The 24,579-nt window shown below is 49.9% G+C and overlaps 1 protein-coding gene across 2 annotated transcripts; it reads right to left on the bottom strand.

The window, feature by feature from the left end:
• Positions 1-1,763: 1,763 nt before the first annotated feature.
• On the bottom strand, positions 1,764-18,292 carry Ttll10 (tubulin tyrosine ligase like 10). 2 transcript variants are annotated; one of them, XM_038335525.2, is made up of 13 exons: positions 18,189-18,292; positions 16,096-16,571; positions 15,343-15,423; positions 15,126-15,258; positions 14,880-14,998; positions 14,674-14,800; positions 13,601-13,686; positions 12,958-13,129; positions 11,890-12,061; positions 11,354-11,494; positions 6,056-6,172; positions 5,655-5,748; positions 1,764-5,369 (listed from the first exon to the last, which is right to left on the bottom strand). In XM_038335525.2, exons 2-13 carry the CDS (start codon positions 16,562-16,564, stop codon positions 4,909-4,911), a joined length of 2,172 nt encoding a protein of 723 aa, XP_038191453.1. In that variant the 5' UTR covers positions 16,565-16,571; positions 18,189-18,292; the 3' UTR covers positions 1,764-4,908. The 2 variants fall into 2 exon arrangements, with proteins under 2 accessions (XP_038191453.1, XP_038191454.1); XM_038335526.2 differs by having other exon boundaries at positions 16,096-16,517; positions 18,189-18,287.
• Positions 18,293-24,579: the final 6,287 nt, after the last annotated feature.

Genomic DNA, 24,579 nt, shown 5'->3' with positions numbered 1-24,579 from the left:
AGAGAGGCTTTTGGAAGGAGGTAGTCTATACTGAATACCTGCCTTCTTTGCTTTATCTATTTTTTATTTATGTGTGTATTAATTCCTCTGTAAGTTTCTTTGTATCGTGTATAACTCTCTGGAGCAGGAGTTGATAGTTGTGAGCTACCACATAGGTGCTGGGAACTGAACGCAGGCGAGAGAGAGCAGCAGGTGCTGAGCCAGCTCTCCAGTTCTTCTCTTGGCTTCTTGTCCAAACCACTTCCCCTCACCTCTGTCTGGTCCATATTAGGCAACCATGTACTGAGCCTGTAGTCTTCGGGATACTGCCCTTTGGGATGCCTGGGGAGACTGAGTTTGATGGCACTTTAGGACATTTGTCTTGGCCTAACTTTAAAAATCAAGCGTTAGCCAGTTTCCATATTAGCATTTCCCAGCACGAGGCAAATTCTCTGAAGTGCACAGTGCATAGTTTTGGCTCTGAAGCCCTCCAAGCAAAACATCTTTCCTGCCTCTTGGCAGTTGTAGGGGCTGCTCATAGAAAGATCCAGTAAGAGCAGGGTGCAGTGACGCATGTCTTTAATCCCAGCACTTGGGAGTCCGAGGCCAACATGGTCTACTAAGTGACCAGGACAGCCAGAGCTACATAGTGAAACCCTATCTCAAAGAAAAAGTAATTCAATAGGGTCATCCTGGCATGGATATCCAGGGAGTGGCAGGCCTGAGGGAAGGAATTGTAGCAGCACCTTAAGGTATTTGCACACCTGGGCACTTACTTGTCCCTCGTCCCGCTTAATGTCTCCTGTCTTTTATCTCATAGCAGGTAAATAGGGATTGGGGGATGTATCTGCAACTTCTGATGCTAACAAACCATCAACACACAGGTCCTTGGAAGAGACTGGAGGAGGAGATGGAAAAATTGCCATGGAAGTGGAGGACATTGGGATCAGAACACACAGCGCTCAGGGCCACATGAAGTCTCTTGGGGATGTACCAGCACCTTCATTGCCTGGAGCTGCTTCTTCTGTCCCCTTTTGAGTGGGTTAGGAGTCAGGCACAATCTGCAAAGTCTAGAGTGAGCCTGGGAAGGGAGGTGGAGGCTGGGGGCATCTCCCAGCTTGCCTATCACACCACACCCCTAGATTCTGAGCCATAGGCAGTCCTGCCTTCCCCTGGAACTGCCACAAGTGGGGCATCCCCAAATAGCATGACGTGTGCAGACTACTATCTTCTGGAAACTCCTCTGTGGGTGACTGATGGGTGTGATAGAGATGGCGGGAGATTCTGCAGGGTGGGGTGAGGGATGCTATAGTCTCCCATGTGCCCTTGCCCTGCAGGGGGCCACTCATGTTCACCTCAGGGTCATAATATAAACTGTGCCAGCCTGTTAGATGTGGGGATTTCCACGAGAACCGTGAGCTGTGCAGGGCTGAGAGTTTGTAGTCAAGTAGGGACAGTGCCCATAACTGCAAGCAGGTGAGTGTGAAATCCAGGAGTACTAGAAACGTGGGGAAGAGGATTGGCTGAAAAGATTCTGCTGCAGAAGCCTCCTGCCACCTCCTGCCACCCTGCAGAGACCATTCCAGACCCTGCCTTCTGAAGCAGGGATGGCATTTACCCACCTGCAGAGTCTGGCAGCCACAGCAGCTGAGGGGTGTCTCTGCTAGGCCTAGACTAGCAGGAGGGTGGTTTCACTGCAATTCCCAGAAACCCCTACCCCACAGTAGCCGCTCTCCATTTCTTCCGGAAAACCACAGCACACACACACACCACACCCCTTGGCCTTGATTTCATAAGTTTTGTTCTCAGATAAAGCGCCACCAGCTCAGTTCCCAGAAATGCTTCCGGCCACAGCTGGTGACTCCTGCCCAGCCTCCACCCTCTCACTTGCTGAGAGCCCACACTTTATTCAGTGTGAGACTTGCCCCAGCTTGAGAGGAGGACCTGTATCATGGAAAGTGAGAGGTCGCTTCCTTTTTACAACTCGACAACCCCTCCCCCAACTCCAGACAGCTGTCCAGAGACCTTGGGCGGCAGGTGGGTAATGACTGTCCCACTGACCAGGAAGTACCTCAACGTCTAGGTCTTCTATTGGGCTGGGCTTACATTTCAGGGACTGTCCCTTGTGCAGCCACTAGCCCCTATGGGAAGCAGCTGAGTGGGAAAGAAGGTAGCCATCCATCCCTTACCTACCCCATCTTCCCAAGAAGCTCCATGAATTAGGGTGATTTTCTGAAGACCAGGAACTATCTGTTCTAGCCCCTTTTTTAGATGGGGGGGGGGACTAGAGTGGGAAGGTATGTAGGATGTCCCACTATTGTCTGACCGAAGCTAAAACACGCAGAAAGCTCCAGACCCTATGCATGTACATGTGTGTGCGTGTGTGCGTGTGCACATGTGTGCACGTGTGTGCATGTGTGTGGTAAAGGTCTGACTGCAGGGACAACAGAAGGCACAGGGTGCTTGGGTCAGAGCCGTGAGTAGCTCAGTTCCCCACATCTTCTGAAGGAAACTCTTGACACTTTTAACAGGAGGGTCTCAGGATTCTCTCAGGAGAACAGGGAAAGGGTGATATAGAAGCAAGAGACAATATGTATTCAGCTGCCAGGAGCCCTGTTCTTGGGTGGCCAACTCCAGTAGCAATCGGTTGCTCTGTAGGGCCAGCCCAGAGTTGATGCCATTCAGCTCCTTAACCCCTGGTTCTGTCATATTGTTTGAATATTAGAGAATACCTTGAAGCTGCCAGGTGCCAGATGCTCAGATGTCCCACAGTCCCTCTCTCCCCAGAGTCTGATGAGGTCCTAAACTCAGGGCTCTGGGGGACTTGCACGTGGGCTGTAAAGAGTTGAGGAGGCAGAGGCAGGCGGATCTCTGAGTTCGAGGTCAGCCTGGTCTACAAGAGCTAGTTCCAGGACAGGCTCTAGAAACTACAGGGAAACCCTGTCTCAAAAAACAACAAAAACAAAAACAAAGAGTTGAGGAGGGCCTGGAGGGGGTTGATGGGGCCATCGCTTATGGCTCCCGTGGAATGAGTGGGCAGCAAGAGGTCCCTGAAACCCGTATTCTTTGACATGCTCTGCAGCTGCCAGGAATGAAGGGTAGCAGACAGCCCAAGCCCTTGGGGAGCCTGTGGTTGGCACAGCAGGACAGGCTACTGCCAACAAGTATTTGTTACATCGTGGTCTGAGTAGAGGCTCCATGCCCCCACAACAGCAGAGGAAGCCATCTTCCTCCTGAGAGCTTTGTAGCCTGTACTGACATGAGACGACCCCCGCACCACGGGAGGGGGACAGGGCTGTAGCTCCATGTGGTGCTGAGAGCAGAAATATTTGTGAGGCCAGTGATGGGGATACATGGTCAGGGAACTGTGAGGAGGGGGAGTGGCTTTGGGAAACCTAGGTCTTAGAGGGGGCACAAGTTGAGAATGTAGTGACAGGTGGCCCCAAGGGACATGGCTAGTAGCACCATGGCTGCCAGGAACAGATGTGGATTCGCGAAGACCTAGGGCACTTTTGGGGGAGGCTTGTTTCCATTTGCTTAGCTTTAGTGGGCTTCAGAGCCAATAGACCAGAGACCCTCTGACTAGGGACAGGTTTTTCCTGGACTGTTACAGGAAACGCTGGGCTTGGTCACCTACAGACAAGACTGTGTTTGTACTACACCTTGTACCTCATTCCCTAGGCCACAGCAAGAATGAACTTAGAGCATCTGGGGTGGAGCAGGAAGTCTGAATGGAGAAGGGTTGTAGGGGTGTGCAGAGATGTGGGATGCTCACGAGCTAAAGTAGGGTCTCTATGATAATTTCCTTGGGATCTGAGCCTCAGTTGTTCAACTGTGAGGAGTTCCTGGAAGGGAACTTCCCTGTATGCTGACAGAGCCCTCTACTGGTGGCCAGGCATTGCATCTTAGAAACTGCCACAGTTTAGATTGTTGTGCAAGGAAAGATCCCTTACTTCCCGAGGGATTTTGCTCCAATAAAGAACAGGGACCAGTCTGGCATTTCTCCCATGTGATGGAGCTAAGCCTGATGTTTGGGACCAATTAAAGGTCAGAAGGGAGAACAAGGAAGAGGATATGCAAGAGAGTATTCAAGCTGAGCAGATCCTTTTGGATGTTGGTAGGAGGTTGTCTTTGGAGTTTTTTAGGGGTGGGGTAACTTGAGGGGATAGGAGTTGGCTGCAGGGACTTAAAGGCAGGATTCTGGCCACTTTGGTGTAAAATGTGAGGTGGTCAGAGGTCTCCTTTCAAACCTCCATGCTAACTAGGAACGTGATTATTGCAGGGGGTGGCAGGGGAGGAGGGAGAGCAATCTCGAATGTCAGCTTAATGTCTTCCTTCTCATGGGAACTACCCTGTCTTGGCCAATTCCTCTGTACCTCCCACCCCTGACAAACTCCAGGGCCTTTGTGGGGAAGTAGGCTGTAGACCCTGTTCCATTGTGTCTGAAAGGCCAGAAGAAAGGTGGTGGGCAGAATGAGGATGAACCCGGGCACTGCTCCAGAATAGTAATGGAGCAGGGTAGGACTTCCAGAGTTCCATGGGCATCCAAGACCTTTCCTGGGGACTCCATGGAACAGAGGGTGAGTCCCAAAGCCAGGCTGCAGAGGTCATGAAGGCCATGGAGTTTCAGGAGGATCTTACAGAATGAGAAAGAGCAATAAGTGGGAACCCAGAATTTGGTGGGCTGCCCCATAGAAGGAAAAACAGGTCAGCGAAGTTTTTCCCTTTCTGAAGGATGCACTCCCATTCTGCATGCAGCTCCCTCTCCTTCCGCTAAGGACAACCGAGGAGCAAAGAGAGGAGGGTGAAGGAAGGGCTTGGGGCGCCCAGGTGGGACCGGCTTCTGGAGGCCGCGTTTGTCACAAAGTAGCTTTTATAGGTCCCGGAGAGGGCACGGCCCAAATCAGGGTCGCTGGTTGCTTGTGGCGGCTAGGAGCCCCGGTGGCTCGCGCTCCTCTGTTCCTCCTCGCGCTCTTCCTCGGACGGCCCCAGGGAGGGCTCCCCAGTCGCGTCCCTGCTGTCTTCTGGGGACCCAGGACAAAGAGAGGGCTCGGACTCCGCTCCGGGCCCTCCGCTGGAGTCAGGCAGCCGCGATTTGCGGAAGGCGCATATGGGAGCAGCCCTGGAAGGCACCGGCTTGCGTGCTCCAGGTCGGTCTGCTGTGGCACGTGCTGAGGACAGTGTGGAGGATGCTACCTCACTGGCGGGCCTGGGAGGCGGCGGCGGCGGCGGCGGCGGCGGAGGCAGGCGGGCAAGGGGGCGCGAGCCCCCGAAGCGCGGCCACATGTCCATAGTCTCCCCGTTGTAAAGGAGCACAAAGCGACGCTGTGACAGCAAAGGCAGCATCTTCTGACAATGCAAGCTCTTTTGGCAGGTCTCAAGAGCTAGATCTGTGAGGAGGACAAGGTGACTGATGAGAGGTCAGTTTGGAGCAGGGCAACTTCTCCAGCATGTCTGGAAATAACGGAGGAAAGGGATCCGTGAAGGGTTAGGCGTAGGTGGGTCAGGTGACAGAGACGTTGGAGCAGAAAGAGGGCTTGGGGGCCTTGCAGATTATGGGGTGTTGGGAAACCAGACTTGTGGAGTCTGAACTTGGAGGCAAGCTGGATGGGTTACCCAGAACCAGACAAAAAAGCAGATGGGAATACTGTGACAAGGGGCTGCTCAGAGCTCACCCAAAGTCTCCATAACCACTCTAGGGATCACCTCCTTCAGGACTTCACAGTTGGTATGTAGGGCAGGATTGGAGTTCATCTCCAGCAGCCACACCTGCGGCAGACAGCGGTCAGCATCCCTATCCACCGACAGCCCAGATGGCCAGTAAGAAGATTGTACTCTGGTCCCTATCAAGCTATGTGATTCTGGGCAGATTGTATCTTTCCACGGCTTTCTTCCCCATGTTTGCTCAAGGAGTTAAGACTGCTCTTGAGGGCTGCTCAGTTCCAGTAGGAGAGCTTTATGACACACCTGACTTTAGGGCTGAGCCCACCCACTGGGCCTGCTTACGTGCTCATTGTACAGATGGGCCCTACCTCCTTGTGCCAGCCTACCAGACCTCATCTTCCCAAGACAGCACCTTGAAGTTCTCATCAATCAGGAAATCACAGCCAATGAGATCAAAGTAACCCAGCTTGCATTCCAGCTTGGACTTGACTGCCAGGAAGCAGTGGGCCATGATCTGTTGCATCCGCTTCTGTGGGGAAAGCAGGGAGAGATCCTGGCTGTGGTGGGTTGACCCAGGTGAAGTCACCTCTCTCCCGCCCTCGCGTAGCTCTAACTGCCTGCACTTTCCCATGCTCAGAGTTACAGGCTCACAGTCAGAAACACATTCAGCAAAATCATACTGTGAGGCAGGTGCCAGGAGATACAAAAGTGAAGAAAATTAGAACTCGCAGCAGAGAGACAGACAGCTAGAACACACAAAACCCTGGTAGAACAGAGAACACTCTAGCACTTCAAGTTGCCTTAGTTAGAAGCTTGGGGAGAGGAATCAACCCCGCAGGTATAGGTACTGAGAACCCCAGAAAGAAAGGAAAGGGGCAAGGTATTGTAAGAAATGATACAAAAGTTCCTAAATTTGATGTAAGACATTAATCTCTAAATTTAAATGATGCAATTAAGCCCGAGAAGGATAAATTAATAGACTTATCATATCATAATCAGACTTTCAAAGGATAAAGAGGGCTTGGGTGGCAGCCCAGTCAACAAAGCACAGGTTAACAAGCATGAGGACTTGAGTTCGGGCCTCAGAACCCGTGTACGCTGGTGGGATGGTTCTTTATTTGCAGTCCTTGTGCCGGGACAGCAGAGAAAAACAGATCCAGTAAACTTCAATTCAATGAAGACATGACTCTGTCTTTAATAATGAGGATGCCATCTGGGGAACAGCATCTGAGGTTGACCTCTGACCTCCATAATTGCACACACATACCCACAGGCATGAACATATACACAGACATACATGCACATACAAAATCTAAGACAAAAAATGTTGAAATTAGCAAGAGAGAACCTATTCATCACATAAAAGGGATAGTCAATAAGATTAATAGTCAATTTCTCATCAGAAACCATGAGGCCCGAATGGAATGACTTATTCTAAATGCTGACAGGAAAAACTGCCAACCAAGAATTCTCTCTACAGAGGCTAAAAAGAGAAATGTTTAGTTGGCCAAGTGCCATCTGTACAAGCACAGACTGATTTTGGTGCCCTAGAATATATAAATAGCCAAAGATAGCAAGTGCATGCCTGTAACCCTAGTCTTTGGTGGTGATAGAGGCAGATTCTCTTATAAGAGACCCTGTCCCAAAAATAAAGGTGGAGAGTGACCGAGGACAGACACAAGACATCGGCTACAGGCCTCCACATGCATGTGCTACATGTACAGACATCACATACATGCACAGCACATATGCACACACAAATAGTAAAAAGAATGTCTCTAAACAGCAAAATCATATTTCAAGAATAGGGACATTAGGAACTGGAGAAATGGCTCAGCTGTTAAGAACACTTGACTGTTCTTGCAAAGGACCCCATTTAGGTTTCCAGAGTCCACATAAGGCCGTCCACAATCTCCTCTAACTCCAGTCCCAAGGGATCCAAAGCCTTCCTCTGGCCTCTGTGAGTGCCAGGCACATACATGGTACCCATACATACATGCAGGCACTCAAGCACATAAAAAGTTTTTAAATCTTTTTTTTTAATGAAAAAATTAAGACATTCCCACATAAGGCCAGGTGTGGTGGCGCATTCCTTTAATACCAGCACTCAAGAGGAAGAGGCAGGCAGATCTCTGTGAGTTTGAGGCCAGCCTGATCTACATGGTGAGATTCAGTCTCAAAAAATATATAAACAAAAAGGCATTTCCACATAAGGAAAAGCAGAGGCATGCCTGCCCTGTAGTCTTTCCAACAGTAACTTGAACTCACATGAAGAAATTAAAATAAGAACCCTAGTAAAGGTGACTACGTTAAGTAAAAGAGAGCATACGTGGTTTTTTTTATAACCTGAAATTGATTTTCCTAAAAAGACAACTGAAGAAATCAGATCTAAAGTCAGCACAATGAGAATAGAGCTATAAAATAGGAACAATGTTTTTCTATGTTATTGAAATTAACTATGTGAATCAGAATAATTAGGATTAAGATGTTAATGGTAATCCCAAATACAACCACTAAGAAAACAATAAGATTACAACTAAAAGACACACTAGAAAACATATATCTGCTCCAATAAGAAGTAGTAGTTGAGGAAGTAAACAGAAGACATATGAGACATAGAAAATAAACAATGCCAGGCAGTGAAGGCCAGAACCTTTAATCCCAGCACTTAGGAAGCAGAGGCAGGGGGATTTCTGTGAGTTCAAAGCAAATCTGGTCTACAGAGTGTCAGGACAGCCAGGGATACACAGAAAAACCTTGTCTTAAAAAGACAAAATAAATAATAGATAGGTAGATAAATAGGTAGATAGATAGATGATAGATAGATAGATGATAGGTAGATAGATGATAGATAGGTAGATAGATAGATAGAGATAGACAGACAGATAGATAGATGATAGGTAGGATAGATAGATGATTGATAGATAGATAGATAGATGATAGATAGATAGATAGATAGATAGATGATAGATAGATAGATAGATAGATAGATAGATAGATAGATAGATGATAGATAGATAGATAGATAGATGATAGATAGATAGATAGATAGATAGAGATAGACAGACAGATAGATGATAGATAGGTAGATAGATAGATAGATAGATATAGATAGATAGATAGATAGATAGAGACAGACAGACAGACAGACAGACAGATAGATAGATAGATAGATAACGGTTGGACTACATACATAGATGGCTAAAAAGCAAGCAGAAGACTTGACCAGTACTATGAACAAATGGGTTGGACAGGACTTGTAAGATGGCTTAGTGGATGATGGTGCTCGCTGTGCAAGCCTGGTGATTCCTAGAACCTGTTGTGGCCTCAGCACATACAACATCACACACACCACACACACACACAGTGGACAACAAGATGGCTCAGTGGGTAAGGACACTTGTCACACCAGTCTCAGGATGTGAGCTCAGCCCCCAGGTCCCACAGAGGATGAAAGATGCTGCCCTCTGACCTCAACATTCTCACCATGGCACGTGTTTGCCTGCGCTCACACACATACAATAATGTATAAAACAAGGGCAGGTAAGGTGGCTTAGCTAGTAAGGGTGCTTGATGCCAAGCCTAACCACAAGTTTCGTTCCAGGACCCACATGGTGGAGGGAGAATTCCTGAAAGTCATCCTTTGACCTCCAAATATGTGTGGTGACCTTCCTCCCCACCCCAAAAAGGATGTTAAAAATGTATTTAACATTGAATGTGGTAGCCTATGCCTTTAATCCTAGCACTCAGGAGGCTAGGATTAGATCCTAGGATCTAACTGCCTCCACTCTTCAGTGCTGGGTCCCAGGCATGCACAGCCACATATGGCTCTTTACATGGTTGTTGGAGACTCTAACTCATGCTTGTAGATAAAGTGCTCTTGACCACAGATTAAGCTCCTTAGCCTCCAAAGAACATTTTAAAGATACAACATATATTGGGGTAAAAGGTGTTTATTTATTATTTTTTTTTGTGTTGTAGGTTAGAGCCCAAAGCTCTTGTGCATGCTAGGTAAATGCTCTACCACTGAGCGTAATCCTAGCCCTCAACATTTTGTTTTGTTTGAGTCAGGATCTCATATAAACCAGGCTATCTTTGAATTCTCTGTGTAGCTGAATATATGTTGAGTTATTGAAACTCCTGCCTCTACCTCCCAAATGGTAGGATTACAGGCACTGTGCTACCCCACCTGGCTCCTGGCTTTTTCTTGCTCAACTTTTCTTTCCTTTCCTTTCCTTCCTTTCTTCCTTGCTTCCTTCCTTCCTTTCCTCTTCCTTCCTTCCCTCTTCCTTCTTGCTTTCCTTTTTCTTTCTTCTTTCCTTTCTATTTCTTTCTTTTTTTCTTCCTTCCTTTCTTCTTTCTCTCCCTTCCTTTCTCTCTCTCTTTCTCTTCCTTCTCTTCTCTCTCCTCTCCTCTTCCCTTGCCCCCCAGTAGACCTAATTGGCCTGAAGCTATATAGATCAGACTGGCTTTGAACTCACAGAGATGTTTGCCTCTGCCTCCCATGTGTTGGGATGAAAGTTGTGTACCACCATGCCCAGCATAGTAAAATGAATTTAAGGAAACACTGTAAATATCTGTACACTAAATATATTATATAAGCAAGGAGAACTGCAAAAATCACTAGGAAAAACTAATAAATATCAAAATTAAAAACAAACAAGAAAATAAAATCTTAATCGACATCAACCAAGTGAGACTGAGGGGTAATGGGAAACCAGTGTTAATAACAAACCTTCCCTCCAACAAAAAGTCCAGGCTATTTCACAGGGTGTGCCAATTTTTTGTTTTTGTTTTTCTCATTAAAAGCAAATACCTGAGAGAATTACTTTCAAAGAGTAAGGACTTTTTGCTTCATAGTTTCATAGGTTTCCAACTACAGTTTCTCAGGTTTGAGCAGGGCAAACCATCACAGGAGCGAGAATGTGTCAGAGCCTGCTCACCTCTTCATCAATTTGATCATAGACCTCAAACTTCTAAAATTATGAGCCAGAATAAAACATCAAGCCGGGCGGTGGTGGCGCACGCCTTTAATCCCAGCACTCGGGAGGCAGAGGCAGGCGGATCTCTGTGAGTTCGAGACCAGCCTGGTCTACAAGAGCTAGTTCCAGGACAGGCTCTAAAGCTGCAGAGAAACCCTGTCTCGAAAAACCAAAAAAAAAAAAAAAAAAAACAAACATCAAGACATTTTCTATAGTAAAGGGAAATGATACATTTTCATATCAAAATCAGATAAAACATTAAAGAAAAGCTATAGATCAGCATTACTTATGAGCACAGACACAAAAATACTTAAATACAATAAAATCATACTCAAAAGCTTATTAGAACTATTACATACCACTACCACCTGGAATTTATTCCGGATACGTAGAGCAGTGAAAGTTAATCAGTGTAATACACACAAACAGAATGTTGGAAAAATAACACATGATCATCTTCATCAGTATAGGAATAGCATTTTACAGCATCCTACCCTTAAAAAATACTTAGTACACTAGGGAGAGAAGGGAATTTGTGAGACTTTCTCTCAAATCGGAAGAAATATAAGGATGTCTACTTTTGCCTCTTCAATGTGATATTGAAAATGACACCTAGAACAATTAGACATAGCTTTACTACAACTACACATTGACCCACGAAAAGCCATGAGCCTCGCCCAACCCAAGGGCAGGATGGACACAGATCCCCAACTCCAAGCCAGACTGACCGTGAAGGTGGTGAAGACCCAGTCTCTGGGGAGGCCCTTGGTCTTTCTAAACTTTTCATTGATGTATCGGTTGAGGTGCTCCATGCTCCACACAGTGCCTTCTTTCAGAAGCATGTACAGTGGACTCTTCTTCTGCATGAACTACAGCAAAAGCAGAGCTTAGAGGTCACTCTCCAGTGAGACCACTCTATGGAGGCTTTATCCTAACCTTCTGACCTTCACAGAAGCTCCATTCCTGTCTCCCATGACAACTGCCTCTGAGATGCTCATGCATACACCTCCCAGTCAGAAAATCCCCACAGACCCTAAACAAGGGATCTCTTGTTCCAGACTCCGTTCGACCTTTGGCTCTAAGGTCCTTCTGTAGGACACCTGAGTCTCTGCTGGGGTAATAAACAAAGGCTACTAAGTTACTCCCAACCCTGGGCAGGCAGTCTATAACCAGACCCTTCCTCTATGCTCCCAAGCAATCAGAGTGTTTCTCTGAGCTCATCCATGCCTATAGAAAAGGGGCTTCATCCATAAGGGGTTCTTACCTGATTGGTCAAGTGACCACTGAGATCACTGGAATGAGGGTCATACAGGCTGAGGGTGAGGCGGGCATAGCCATGGCCAAAAAAGACCATGTAGGGCATGGCACAGGCGATGAGCAGGTAGGAGCGCACATCAAACTTCTTCCCATCTAGCAGCAGCGGGTTCTGGATATATCTAGGGGGTACCATAAGGGGCACCTGGGACTGAGTTGCTTGGCCAGCTGGCCTAGAGCTGTCATCCTCACAAGAACCATTCCTCATTGCCTCCCTCCTGTCCTAGACATGACAGCTAGCTGAACACTGTCCATGGTCAGAGGACATTTCTGAGTTTGAACTGGTCAGAGGAATTGCGAAGAGGGCCTCATAACCAAATCTCTATCTACTGCAAGTGTCTGGCCACCTTAAAGTGTAGCTCCCTTAGGAAGCTTATGGGAGCAGATTGGGCCCCTGTGGCAGGGAGGGCCATCTGGAGGAGGAAGGCTGACACTGGATCCTGAATGGTGAATGGCTTTAGAAGGGAGAGGGCGTTCTATATAGTCTTCAGATCTTCAAGACTTAAGGTAGGGAGAGCATGTTTGGGAGGGCCCTACAGAAGGGGAACAAGGCAGGAAATAGCAGCCATGGCCAGAGAAGGGGGTAAATATTGGCAGAGGGTAAGGCACTACTAGGACCTTTCTAAGGGTGATCTGAATTTTCCCTCCTAGTCCTATGTGACGCTGAGGATCTGGACCCCACTGTAGGCAGATGGGCCATTGGTCAGCTCTGTGTTGCAAATAGGTTGTAGCTAGGCTGGAGAGTAGGGAAGACAGATATAGGACAGAGGACCTAGGGACCGAGCCCTCCTTGACAAGTCCCGCCCCCACTCCCTACTGAGCCTGTGTTTAGGGGCAGTCTTATCTGCCACCCCAGCTAAAAGTGGCACCTCCTCTGCGCAGGCTGTGGGGCTAGACGTGGAGGCGAGTTGTTTGGACGCTACAGCCTGCAATGGCCGAGGGCTTCTCCGCAGCACTGTTAACTAATCTGGATTATCCCAGCTGAGACCCAGGCCCTTCCTGGCATCCACGCCCACACCTCTGCACCACCCGCGCCTGAGGTGCACGGAAGGGCATCTTGCGGTAGATGGGGTCGTCCTCAATGCTCTGGGTCTTGGCCTGCAGGGCAGCAGCCTCCTCCTGGCTCCTGATCAGAAAGATGCCCTTTCCCTGGTTGGAGGCCGTGGGCTTGCAGATCCATATCTCGGTTTCTGCAGGGAGTAACCCCTGAGCCTCTGGCCCTGAGTACTCCTTGCCCCTCCCATCCCTCACCCTGCCCTGGCCCTGACCACACCCCAGCCTTGACCTTCCCTTTCTTTACCCCTCCCCCTCAGCCCTGACCACTTCGACCAGCTCCAACTGGCTCCAACCGTTGTCCTACCCTGATTTCACTACCTCACCCCAGTTTAGAGGGCGGTTCCTTTGTCTCACCTTAATCACACCCGTAATCTGGCTATGGCCCTGCCACACCCCTACCCCTAACTAAGGCTACCACCACCCTCTTTTTCCAACCCCTTAACACCAGGAGCCACCAAGTCCCAAGCCGTGGTTTTGCTTCCTCTCAAGAACTATTCCACTTTTTCCAGGCCTCGCCCGCCCAACCCTCTGCCCACCCTGCTGGGCTCCCAACCTCATCTTGTCTACCCTTTTAGAGTGCCTGGCCCTACCCAGAGGCCTCTCACCATCAAATAGCGTGAAGAAAGTCTGTCTCTCGTCCCTGATGTCCAGCCGATAGGTCTCTGGGAAAAACTCGTCCATTTTCAAGACCCTTGGGAGAGCAGGGAGTGAAGACATGGGAGGGCTGTCCTCCGACTTCAACTTGGCCAATGATCTGGTAGTGTGACCTGTAGGCTGGCTGGAAGGGGCTACCAGGTGTCCCCCAGCTATTTCCTTTGCAAGGCCGTGTCCTTGCAGAATATCCTTTTATGTGTCTCATACTCTCAGCTTCTCTGCGGCAGCCAGCCTTCTGGCTGCCAGACCCACTGTGGCTCCTCCATCCCATCTCCTTGCTTTCTCTCTCCCCATTGCTCTCTTCTATGTGGGTTGACTTCCAATGCCAAGACTGTGCCTGGCATAGAATCATAGTATGTTTCTGAGCTCCCAAACTGCCTTTTATTATAACGCAGTTCTGGTCTCTCTCAGCCATCTACCCCTGTGGCCCAAGGCATCCTGAGCTGGGCCATGGAAGCTCCCAAGGGGGGGAGGGGGTCTGAGGGTAGGCTGGCAGACGAGTTGCTGGTCAAAGTTAGTAAGAAGTAGACAGCTGGAGACACAGATGTCTAAATGGTGTTATAGATGGCTGTGTTTAAATGCTACCTTGAGGGGCTGACGGTGAGCAGTTGGTTGGATGAGAAGATAGATCTCTAAATAAACATTTGGGTGAATAAATGGCTGGGCAGGTAATCAGTGAACCATTGAGTGGTTCAGCTTGGTAGGGTTAGAGGAAACCAGATGGATATGGCTCAGTGGACAAGAATGAGTGGGAGCAAAATGTTGGCTAAGTGGGTGGAGCAATGGATGAATACAGAAGGACATCCATGGGTGACTATTGTGGGCAGAGAGTAAAGATATCTGAGCAAAGGATGGTGGGCATGTACTGGAGGAGAAGCAGATTGGTAGACCAGCAGGGAGAGGGGAGGAACATTTAAAGGAGAGTGGTTGCTGAGGAACATTTATGGAATGGGGAAAACGGTCCTAAAGAGACAGACAGAGGTAGAAGTGGGTGCGCCCCTGGGGTTGGGCAGGGTGGGCTCACTTGGCTTGGGCACTGGGCAGCAGCCTGGCTTTGCTCAAAGTGCGTGCATGCTCCCGCAGGGCACTGAGCAACCCGATCTTGGTGGTAAGCAGCTTATTGTTGGGGAGCTGGAACAGCAACTGCTGGCCTGGCAGGACAGAAAGGATTATGTGGGTGGTGCCTTGAAGCTGCTCTGCCACATCCGCTTCCCTCAGGGTGACCTCTACCTTCCCGGAAGCTGCAGTAGTTTTCCCTAGACTTGATCTCACACCACTTCAGCTTGTAATCCTCACAGCGGCTATCCTGCGTGCGTTGCCAGCCCTTGCTCTCACAGTAGCTGCTGATTCTGTGGGGTAAAAGGCAGTAGTAACTGGGGGGCCCTGGGGTTGTCTGAGGAAGACAGGGCAGGAGTGGCCACCCTATAGCAGCATCATGGGCTAAGTCCACACCAGGGCTGCCCAAAGTCCACTCACACTGATGCTCCGTTGGTGCCTCCGATGTAAAAGAAAGGGCCCTGACCTGGACTGGGCTGCTTGTCCCCTTCCAGAAAGAGCCCCTCCAGGGAGGTCACAGGGAGTCTGGCAGCTTCTTCTTCCTCCAAGAGGTCTGTGGGCAGGTAGGTGGTCAGAGGCCTCAGGCTTCTGGCTCAGTAGGGTTTTTCCTGCCCCTGCCAGCTGCCAGAGGCCCCACCTGCATCTTGGTCCAGCTGACTTGGCTCAGGCTGGAGGCCCTCCTCGACACTGCTCGCCATCCGTTTCTCATGGGTCCAGCCTGGAGATCAGTGCTGTCAGGTAGAGGAATGGGGAGGTACCCACTCTATCTGCCCAAGCCCAGCCAATGCCAGAAGCTGCTGGGAACTAACCCAACCTCTCTGGACCTCTCTTTGGCCCAACACAGACCTGCCTGATGGGTCTGAGGGTCATTGCACCCTTGAAAGGAGGCAGTTTCCACCAGCCTTAAGTCACGCAGAGTCCAGGTAATGTAGAGACTACAGAGGGGATGAAAAGGGTGACCCCACCTCCACCCTCCTTACCAGCAGGGCCGGCTCCATGCAGGGAGTGGGCCGAGGTGTGAGGCAGGAGCCCTTACAGACATGATGTGGGGATGTATATCTCCAGAGGGCAGGGGTCACAATGTCTATGATGACATCATGGGTGACCCAAGGGTCTATGATCAACCAGGAGAGATGAGAGGCTGCACTAAGTGGAGTTGGGGCAGAGAGTGCCCACTGTAATGGCACGGACAGGTAGAACCATGTGATTCATGCAGATTCTTGAGCATAGTGTCCCTAGTATGTTGTCCCCTGCTAGCTTCTCTCAGAGCCTGGCTGGCTGACTGGACATGGCCTGGGGTAAGCCTAGTTCCCTTTCCTGTGAAATGCTGTCCCTGGAGGCCCTGACTTGAGCGTATGTGGAACCAGTCTCAGGGATACTCTGCATTCACCTGGTGCCCGAGTGTGGCATCGACGGATCCTGGACCGTTTGGGTCTCTTGGAGCTGACATGTGTCCGAGGGGGCTTACCCCGGCAGTGGATGAATCTTGTACGACTGCGTGTTGCAGGCAGGAGGGCACCAGGGCGATGAACCTTTGAGGAAGATGTAGTCCCTACACCCCTTCGGGGTCTTCGAGCAGCTTGAGATCCCAGCCCTCGGATGGGGCAGACAGCTGGGCCCACCCTGCCTGGGGAAGGCTGACTCCCCATGTTCTGGGCTGTGGCTTCAGCTTGTGGCTCACTCCCAACTCTGTGATGGCCATGGGACCTTCCAGCCCGTGGGTGCAAGGCCATCTTTGCATTCCGTCTCCGCCGGGTGAGTCTCCTTCGGCCAAGACGGCCCCGACCTCGACGAGTGTGGCCTCTGTGTCTGCTGCAAACAGGGTGCCCATCAGTCTTGCTGTTGATAGGGTGTCCCATCTGCAGGCTTGAAGGGCAAAAAGGCTCCTAGCCCCGATCAAAATTCCTACCAGTTTATGGCTACCCAGGTGCTCAGTCCTGGTTCTACTAACACCACCTATTTAAAGCCAACGTCACTTTTCCTTCCCTACCACTCCTGCCCTGGACACTGCCATTTTTCTTTATTTTCCATCTTTAGAACATTTTAAGGCATTTAAAATCTATTCCTAGATGAATCTTTGTGCCTCACTTTAAGGAAATAAACCCAGTTTGTTGGATAGGACTGAGTGAGGAGACAGCACACAGAGTCTTGTGACTGGGAGGGGAAGACAAGTTGCTGCCCTTGGATAGGAGAAGGTCAGCTCTAAAAAGGAAGCAGGTCTGTGGCTATGGAGTGACTGACTTTGGCAAAAAAAAGCCAAGGACAGTAACCAAATGAAAGTCAAGCCATTCAGGCATTACATATGTCTACCAATTCCACGCCCCCTGAACTGACAAGACAGGAAAAAATTTTCAAAAAGTTCTGTAGGGTGGAGAGAAAGCCTAGATTGAGAACCTCATACTTCTGTAGAGGGTAGGCTGCAAATGTGGAGGAATCCAGAGTGTCTGGAGATCCATTTTCACTTAGAAAAGCTTCCAGGAAGAGGCTGAGGTAGGAGCTTTAAAACTGAGCAGGATTGTAGGTGTGGGCGTGCAGTCTGCAATCACTGGGGAAGCCTTAGTGCACTCCAGTGGGTTTCCAGAACCTAGAGCCATGGGGACCTGCTATGGAAATGGGACCTTAAGACACCGGTGTCCAGTATTGTCTACAGCATAAGAGGCGGCCTGACCCCAGGGAGCTCTTAGGAGGTCTTCTAGGTATGAACAAGATGAGCATACAGACACACACAGAGGAAGAAGAATGTGGAAACTGAAGGACTCTAACTCACTTCTAGAATGTGTTTGGGAGTGGGAGAGATACTGTTTCCTAAAAAGGTGCTGAATTCTAACAGGACAGGAAGGAGCCTGTGGGAATTAAACATGAAACACAAAGGTCAGAATTAAGTCCAGGAAATTGTTCAGGAAGAACTGAGGACAGGGCCAAAAGGATCAAACCAAATACAAATCCAAAGAGACTCAACATTATAGCTAGTTGAGAGACGAGGAAAGAAAGGAAGTTGGACATACTATTTGGAGTTAGGGGCGGGGTTGCCCTGTGGTCAACCAGAGAGAGCCCTCTACCCTTTGAGAAGGGCACACGTTGGAGTGCCAACTCCAGGAACCTAGGGAAGTTGGAAACTAGCCTGAGCTTCTTTCAAAAATAAAAAAAAAAAAACCCACAAAATGACAAAAACTTTCTTTAAAAACCCTACTGGGTGAGTAGGAATATGTCTACCCGAGAGAGGAAGGGCTGCGAGGCAGCATCTAAGCTGGGACACTGCCAGCGGCTGCCCCAGTCTAAGGAGTGTGTTCCAGAGTCTCTCTGAGGGTGAGACCCAGAATCCAGAAAGAAAGTTTCACAGTAAGAATGTCAGTTACTATTTCAGAAAGCAAGCTGTCCAATAGTGGAACAAGTCATGTGGTCATGGGTCTTGGGGAAAGCTCCAGGCGAGGAGCTAGACAGAAGCGTCAAGTCTTTATAATAAATTTAAAATAAACTTTTTACCTGGTCAGATAAAAAGACCGGCAGGAAATCACACCCCGGTACAATGGGCAGGAGATGCGTTTAAACCTGAAGAAGACGGCCAAGAAAATGACCACATCAGTGTTCTGCTGAAGTTTTCCCCAGACACAACGTTTGGCAACACAGGGCTCTGAGAAGGTGCTGACATTTTTTTGAAGGGCTGGTGCCTCCCGAGCAGCGCTCACTGTCTGGGGATGCGTTCTCTGTGGATCTCAGGAGGTGGCCCTTCTGAGGGGTCAGTTCTGGGGAGACAGACATGGCTCTAGGCAAAGAGCTCATCCTGAGGGATCCCAGCCCTCCCCAGAGCTTGAGTTACCCACATGGGTCAGCCCCACCCCACAAGACATTCTTCTCTTGGCTAAAACACCGGGGTTTGGAGAGAGAGTGGCCTCGGCAGAGGACTGAGCTCAGCCAAGCTGCCCAGTCTCTGGCCGGTCCTCTCTCCTGTTTGTCTACTTCTGGGAAGGGCAAATAACAGGGTACAGGAGGACAAGCCTCAGCCCTGGTCAGGACCCTCAGCTGGTGACCAGCCAGTGTCTCTTACCTGCTCTGCAAGGTCTTAGGAACTCTTTGCTGGGATACAACAGTGGTGACCTGGCAACTGTCTCCAGGCAACTGTTACCAAGGAACTATGATTCAGCAGCTGCCCAGAGGTAAACAAAAGTTTCAGGTGGATGGTGAAAGGGGCCATTGTGTGAGCTGAGAGGCAAAGCAAGAGTTTCAGAAGGGAAGTCAAACTGGTCTGAGGAGGCTGAGGATAAGTAGGGGTCTGGTATAGACACCCCCTTTTGTCTGAACCATCCTCTTTGTGCATCCTCTCGTGAATTCTTCCAGCATCATCCCGAGCATTCACGGGGACTCCTTAATCCAGACCTAGTAATCTAGGCTCTGACACCAAGCACGGCTCAAAGTGGCTCTTGTGCCAATTTGTAGTTTTCCTCCTGAGGTCCTTAGGACTCAGTGTGAGGTCCTGCTTTTGACCCCAGGTTTCCATCCATATGAACCACATATGTCATCTTTCAGAGCCTTGTAAGGGCTACAAAGTTTGATGGGATATATGGTGCTTTCAAAAAACAAAACCATATCTTGTGTCTTGGAGCCCATGGACATGACTATTTTATAAAGAAAGGTCTGTACAGATGTGATTGAGTTAGAATCTTGCGAGAATCATCTTGCCCTAAACCCAACGACTGATAATGTCCTCAGAGGGAAGCAGATATAAGGGTATGCGGCTATAAGCCACAGGACCTGTGAACTAAGAGGAGGAAACACAGGGGCTCCCCTTAGGGCCTTGGTGAGGTGTTGGGTGAATTTTGGAAATTTTGAAAAACAACTTCTGTTGTTTTAGGCTACCCTCTAGCCCTCCTCACCCTCAGGTTTCTTTGTGGTTCTGCCCATGCTAAGCAGCTCCGTCATCCCCTTAGAGGCTGTGCACCCACCCCTAGGCTCTACTAATATGGCTCCTCCTTTGGGGTCTCTTCCCCAGTCTAAGCTGCGGGAGCAGGAGGTTTGTGCTAGCATAGCTGGCAAGGCATTCTTCTCCCAGCTGTGCCCAGAGCCCTGTGGGAATAGGAGTGGCCCCCATGAGATGTCATTCTCTACTTGTGGGACTGCTTACTGTCATGGATCCTGCCCTTTCTATGCTGTGTAGGGGTCAGGGGTCTTTGAAGCCAGTCTAGAGCTGGCCCAAGAAACTCCTCTGCCCCAGATTAGTAGGGTGGGACTGCAGGTGAGTTGGCTCACACAGCACTTCAGCCGAGGCCTGGGCTGAATATTTGGGCTTATGGTCCCCAGCCTGAGCAGGTAGCACATCCAGTCCTGGAGAGGCTTTGGACAAGTAGCCAGAGTCACTGACCCTGGGGTATGAAGGGCATTTCCATTCTCACTTCAGTGGTTAGAATGATCTTTACATTCATGAGACCCTGGGCTCTCGGCACTGCACAAACACCACCACCCACTTCTCACTCCGATGCTGACTCTTGGCTTGGGATGGAAGCCCTATTTCCAGGGATCACTTGACTTGGTGTATTTTGTGGCATATAGATTGCATACCAGAGCCAGCTTGTGTATGGTGGGGTATAGTGAGCTCTATATCTCACTTCTGCAGGCCTTCTCTCTGGTGGGAGCACAGACCATTGGAATCCCTGTTTCCTCAGCCTGGTCCTTTGCAAAGCTGCTTGTCAATGTTTTGTAGGGTTAAAATGAGATGATCAAATATAATTTTACAAAGCATAAAATTTATTGTCTTATAGTTTTTTTTTACTGCCTTTGTTTACAATGCTTAAAGAGAGGACAATAAGGAGGACTGTCCATCACAGGGAGCACAATGGACAGACAACCCCTCAGCCACATAGAAAACAACCTTCAATGCAGGGTCCAGTTACTCACTTGGGGCACAGCAAGCTTCTGTAGGAGGTAAAGTTCAATTTTCATATAATGGTTCTCTGGAGGGAATGGCCTGACCAGTACTAAGAACCCTGGAAGAACATGTTGGGTCCTTTCTAGAGGGGCAGTAGGTGAGGCAGGACTTGGCTGTGCTGGACTCAGGCTGTATTGACCAACTTCAGGTTTGCATGAGTCGAGGCGCAGAGGTAAATGACGGTTATGAGGGGTCTGAGAAGAGAAGAGGTTCAGTTCTAGCTCTTTTTTTTTTTTTTTTGAGACAGGGTTTCTTTGTACAATAGTACTGACTGTCCTGGAAGTTATTTTGTAGAGCAGTCTAGCCTCGAACTCAGAGATCCTCCTGCCTCTGCCTTCCAAGTGTTGGGATTAAAGGCATGTGCCACCACCACCTGGCCAGTTCTAGTTCTTATCACAGCAAAATACATGCTGCTCATACAATAAATGATGTAAGAGTTGGGGATTATTCTGAAGTGCAGTTTTAGAAAGAGGCCTTTTTGAAAATTCTCAGGGCTAGGGGAGCAGGGTCTTCAGCATCCAGCGTTAGGTTGAAGGGTGGCTCTCTGATCCTAAAAACTGGAGGTGGCCTGCAGAGAGAGGGCTCATGAACAGATGGCAATGCAGGACTCTACAGCCTTCCGCACATTCCTGGACTGGGTCATGTTCACCTGGTCTGGTACCTGGGCAGTACCTCCATCCCTGAAACCCATATGCCCTATTCTCCACTCTGGATTTCGGCACAGTGATCAGAGTCATTTCTGTTCTCCTTGGCCCCGTGACCTGAGACATCAGGGAGGGAACTGAGGACCAAGGCTTTGGGCCTTCTCTGGCTGCACGCCAGTGTTGACCGTACAGGTACTGCAGAATCTGCAGGAGCTGGCTGACTACAGCTTGAGGTGTCTCGGTGTGACGCCCAGTGGGCTACGGGGGCCACAGGCACTGTGAGGGCTACACTGACTGCTCCTGAAAGGAACAGACAGAGAGGCCTCAGGGCCTCACATCCTTGTTATACAACATCTTCTGTGGCTGGGTCGGAGGGAGGTAGTCAGGCCCAGGGGGCCTGTAGGCTCAGACTGTGGTCTCTTTGGATAAGGGCGTGATGGCCCCAGCCCTGGACAGTTGTGCTATTGTACTTAGGCCTTGCTCTCTTTCCAGTGGCCTTGAGGAGGTGAGGACGTCGTCTCCAGCGGCGATAAGGCCATGGATGGACGGCATTACCAGACAGTATTAGACAGAGGCATCCAGATCTAACCATGTCTGGTAAGACATCCATCAGCAGGCAGTGAACTGTGCAAGGACCTCCCCATCTGGGCTGTTAGTTCTGATCCAGTACCTGCGAAGGGAAGGTAGGGTGGGGTGCGGTCCCTGACTGCTCTCCTCCCTCATCTTTCTGCAGAGCTGATCCAAGGGCTATTTATGGGGGTGGCTGGGTCCTCCTAGGACCTGGGATTACTCTGAGGACTTTCTTACCAGGCCTCAGCCCAGCGCCTGGTCCCCCAGTGTGTAAATCTGTGGGTGAACCAGGAGAGTCATCTGTTCACTTCTTGTTCTTACTTGGCAAATGCTCATCACAGCACCTCTTTGGTGCTCTGAATGGCTCAGGTTAATGAGTAACATTGAGGCCAGGAACAGACCCCCCCACCCCCACCCCCTCCCCAGGGAGAGGCACCTGGTCTCATGCTGGGTGGGGTTCCCTGTCCCTGTACTCTGGCTTCAAATAAAGAAAGATAAGAAGTAATCCTGGATTCGAGTTTGGGAGCAAAGTTCCTCTTCTGGACAGCCACTGGGAAGGAATGGAGATTCCTTGTCCTTAATTAGGAACCAGCTGGTTGGACATCACAATGCTGTGTGCAAGGCTCAGGTTTCCTGAGCCCGCCCTTGCCACTAGTCCCAAAAGCACGGTTGATCCTTATGCAAACAGTGCCGTCCACCGTACCTCCTTGTTTTGCCCAGCATCCTGACCAACCCCAACAATCTCTAGGAATCAATGAACCCCAAAATCTAGACAACAGAGGAGTTGGCAAAGATGGGCATAGCTGCTCTAGGAATAAGTGACAATGCTACCCTCTACCCCAGTACCCCCTGGCAATGGAGAAACCAGTCCTTGCCCCAAGTAATAGACAGGATTCCCACTGGGGCATGAGCCCAGCCTCCACTGACTGCTGAGCTGTAGAGCTGAGCCAGGCCCATTGCAAGCCCAGCACATCCTTAGCCTTGGCCCTATCTGTAGTCCAGGAGCTAGGGCAAGAGCATCATCAGACTGTCTTCGGCGAGTGGTGGGTCATCTTTGAACATCGTTACCATGACAGTATGTTAGAGGTCAAGCCAAAAAATCCAGCCACGTGTCCTGTAAGATGCCCACATAGGCCCAGGTAGCTTTGGCAGGAAGACACAGAGTAGAGTAGGATTTGGTGGTTTCCACCCTCAAGGGAGGACCAGTAGAGCCCTGGTGCCGGTGAACAACTAGGCATTATATTCGCATTGGGACAGGCCAGCAAGAGAGAGCTGACCTAGACTCTACTGTCTGGTTCATCCAAAGCAAGGGGACTGTACACATTGGGCCGATACCTATGATAGAGGTGCTGTTGGTCTGTAGGTCAGTGCCCACTTGATGCAGGAAGGGAAGGCATCCTAGGCCTGGAGTAGCCCCACTAGGGGTCAGCACACATCTCTCAGATCTAGGTGAGGCAAAATTTGGCATGAGGCCCTCTGAGCCCAGGTTGGGCTTTAGTTAGAGCTTTGTTACAGTTCTAACCCAGCCCACACCTGCTAGTGTGGTGCAGCACACCTGCCTGGGGGTGTTGTAGGCAGTACCCTGGTACCTGAGTGTCCTCGCCCCCAGAGCACTGGGAGGCGGCACCTCCAGGGCAATGGTAGTGAACCCCTCATCTCAGGACAGGGTAGATGAGGTGTGGAACTAGAGCCCCCGAGGGCTGGGATCAGGAGGCGGCCCCACTGCTGCATGCAGGGCTCCGCCGCCATCATTACCAGGCAGTATTAGAGATCAGACACTATCCAATGCTGCCCAGTAAGATGGCCACGGCTGCCCAAGTTGGATATGGAGGCCGCCTGGCAGGGAGTTGAAGAGGACTAGATTCCATGGGCAGGCCCCCGCCCCCCAGGACAACAGTAGGAAGCCCTTTGTTCTAGAGGTCAGAGAGGGGCTGACCCTGTAGCACCTTACAACTCCAAACAGCATGAAGTAGAATCAAGTCATCTCTGAGAAATGTGGTGGAAAACAGTTAGAATGGGTCTCATGAACCCTGGGGCCTCTGTCTGCCTCGGCCACAAATGGTGGCCTACAGTGGACTAGCTTGGAGCCAAGGTGAGAACTTGGGAGGGCCAAAGAGTCTCTTCCAGAGGCTGACACCCCCACAGATCTGGGAGGCAGGCTAGAGTTCCATGTGACCAAGGGCCGTGTTGGGATCAGGTCATGGATGGGCTCTCCATCTAAGTATACCCACCAGAGAATAGCCTAAACATCAGGACCAGTCCCATCAGGGTCCACAGTGTATTTTGAGGTTCAGCTACTGGACAATTGGCCTCTGTCTCCAGGACATTGTTTACTTTCCTGTCCAGCCTTTCTCAGGGCCCAAGAAGGGTACTGGGATGAGGGACCAGATGGTGGTATTTGTTGTCTGATGGTCTGGGGTCTGACATTTTAAGCACATGGGAACAGCAGTCACCAACAGAAATACAACGATCACACCCACAGGCCTGCAGTGCCAAGCTGCGTAGGGGTGTTTAGAATAGGTGTGTTCTTTGACCCTCCTGTTGCTAAGGACTAAGTCTGTAATCCCCATTTAGAGCCAGGAGACTGAGCATCTGCCCTAGGGACTCTCGGGATTGAAAGAGATCCAGTCCATGCCTCCCTGCATCCCATCTCGGTCTTTACACAAGTATTTCCTGAGTTTGGAGAGCCTGCCAAAGCAGCTTCTCACATTTTTCTGGCATCTTCCATCACAGAGGCCAT

The sequence above is a fragment of the Arvicola amphibius genome, chromosome 6 (genome assembly GCF_903992535.2).
Source record: "Arvicola amphibius chromosome 6, mArvAmp1.2, whole genome shotgun sequence".
Classification (NCBI taxonomy): domain Eukaryota; kingdom Metazoa; phylum Chordata; class Mammalia; order Rodentia; family Cricetidae; genus Arvicola; species Arvicola amphibius.
The sequence above is the reverse complement of the archived record's forward strand: the minus strand, read 5'-3'. Positions and strand labels throughout refer to the sequence as shown.

Excerpts from the sequence above, each read along its gene's own strand:
- Ttll10 (XM_038335525.2), bottom strand. The coding sequence starts at position 16,564 with ATGGGACACCCTATCAACAGCAAGACTGATGGGCACCCTGTTTGCAGC. Across the intron at positions 15,259-15,342 it reads TCAGCTGGACCAAGATGCAG|ACCTCTTGGAGGAAGAAGAA; the intron begins GTGGGGCCTCTG and ends ACCTGCCCACAG. Across the intron at positions 11,495-11,889 it reads GTGGTCACTTGACCAATCAG|TTCATGCAGAAGAAGAGTCC; the intron begins GTAAGAACCCCT and ends CTTTTGCTGTAG.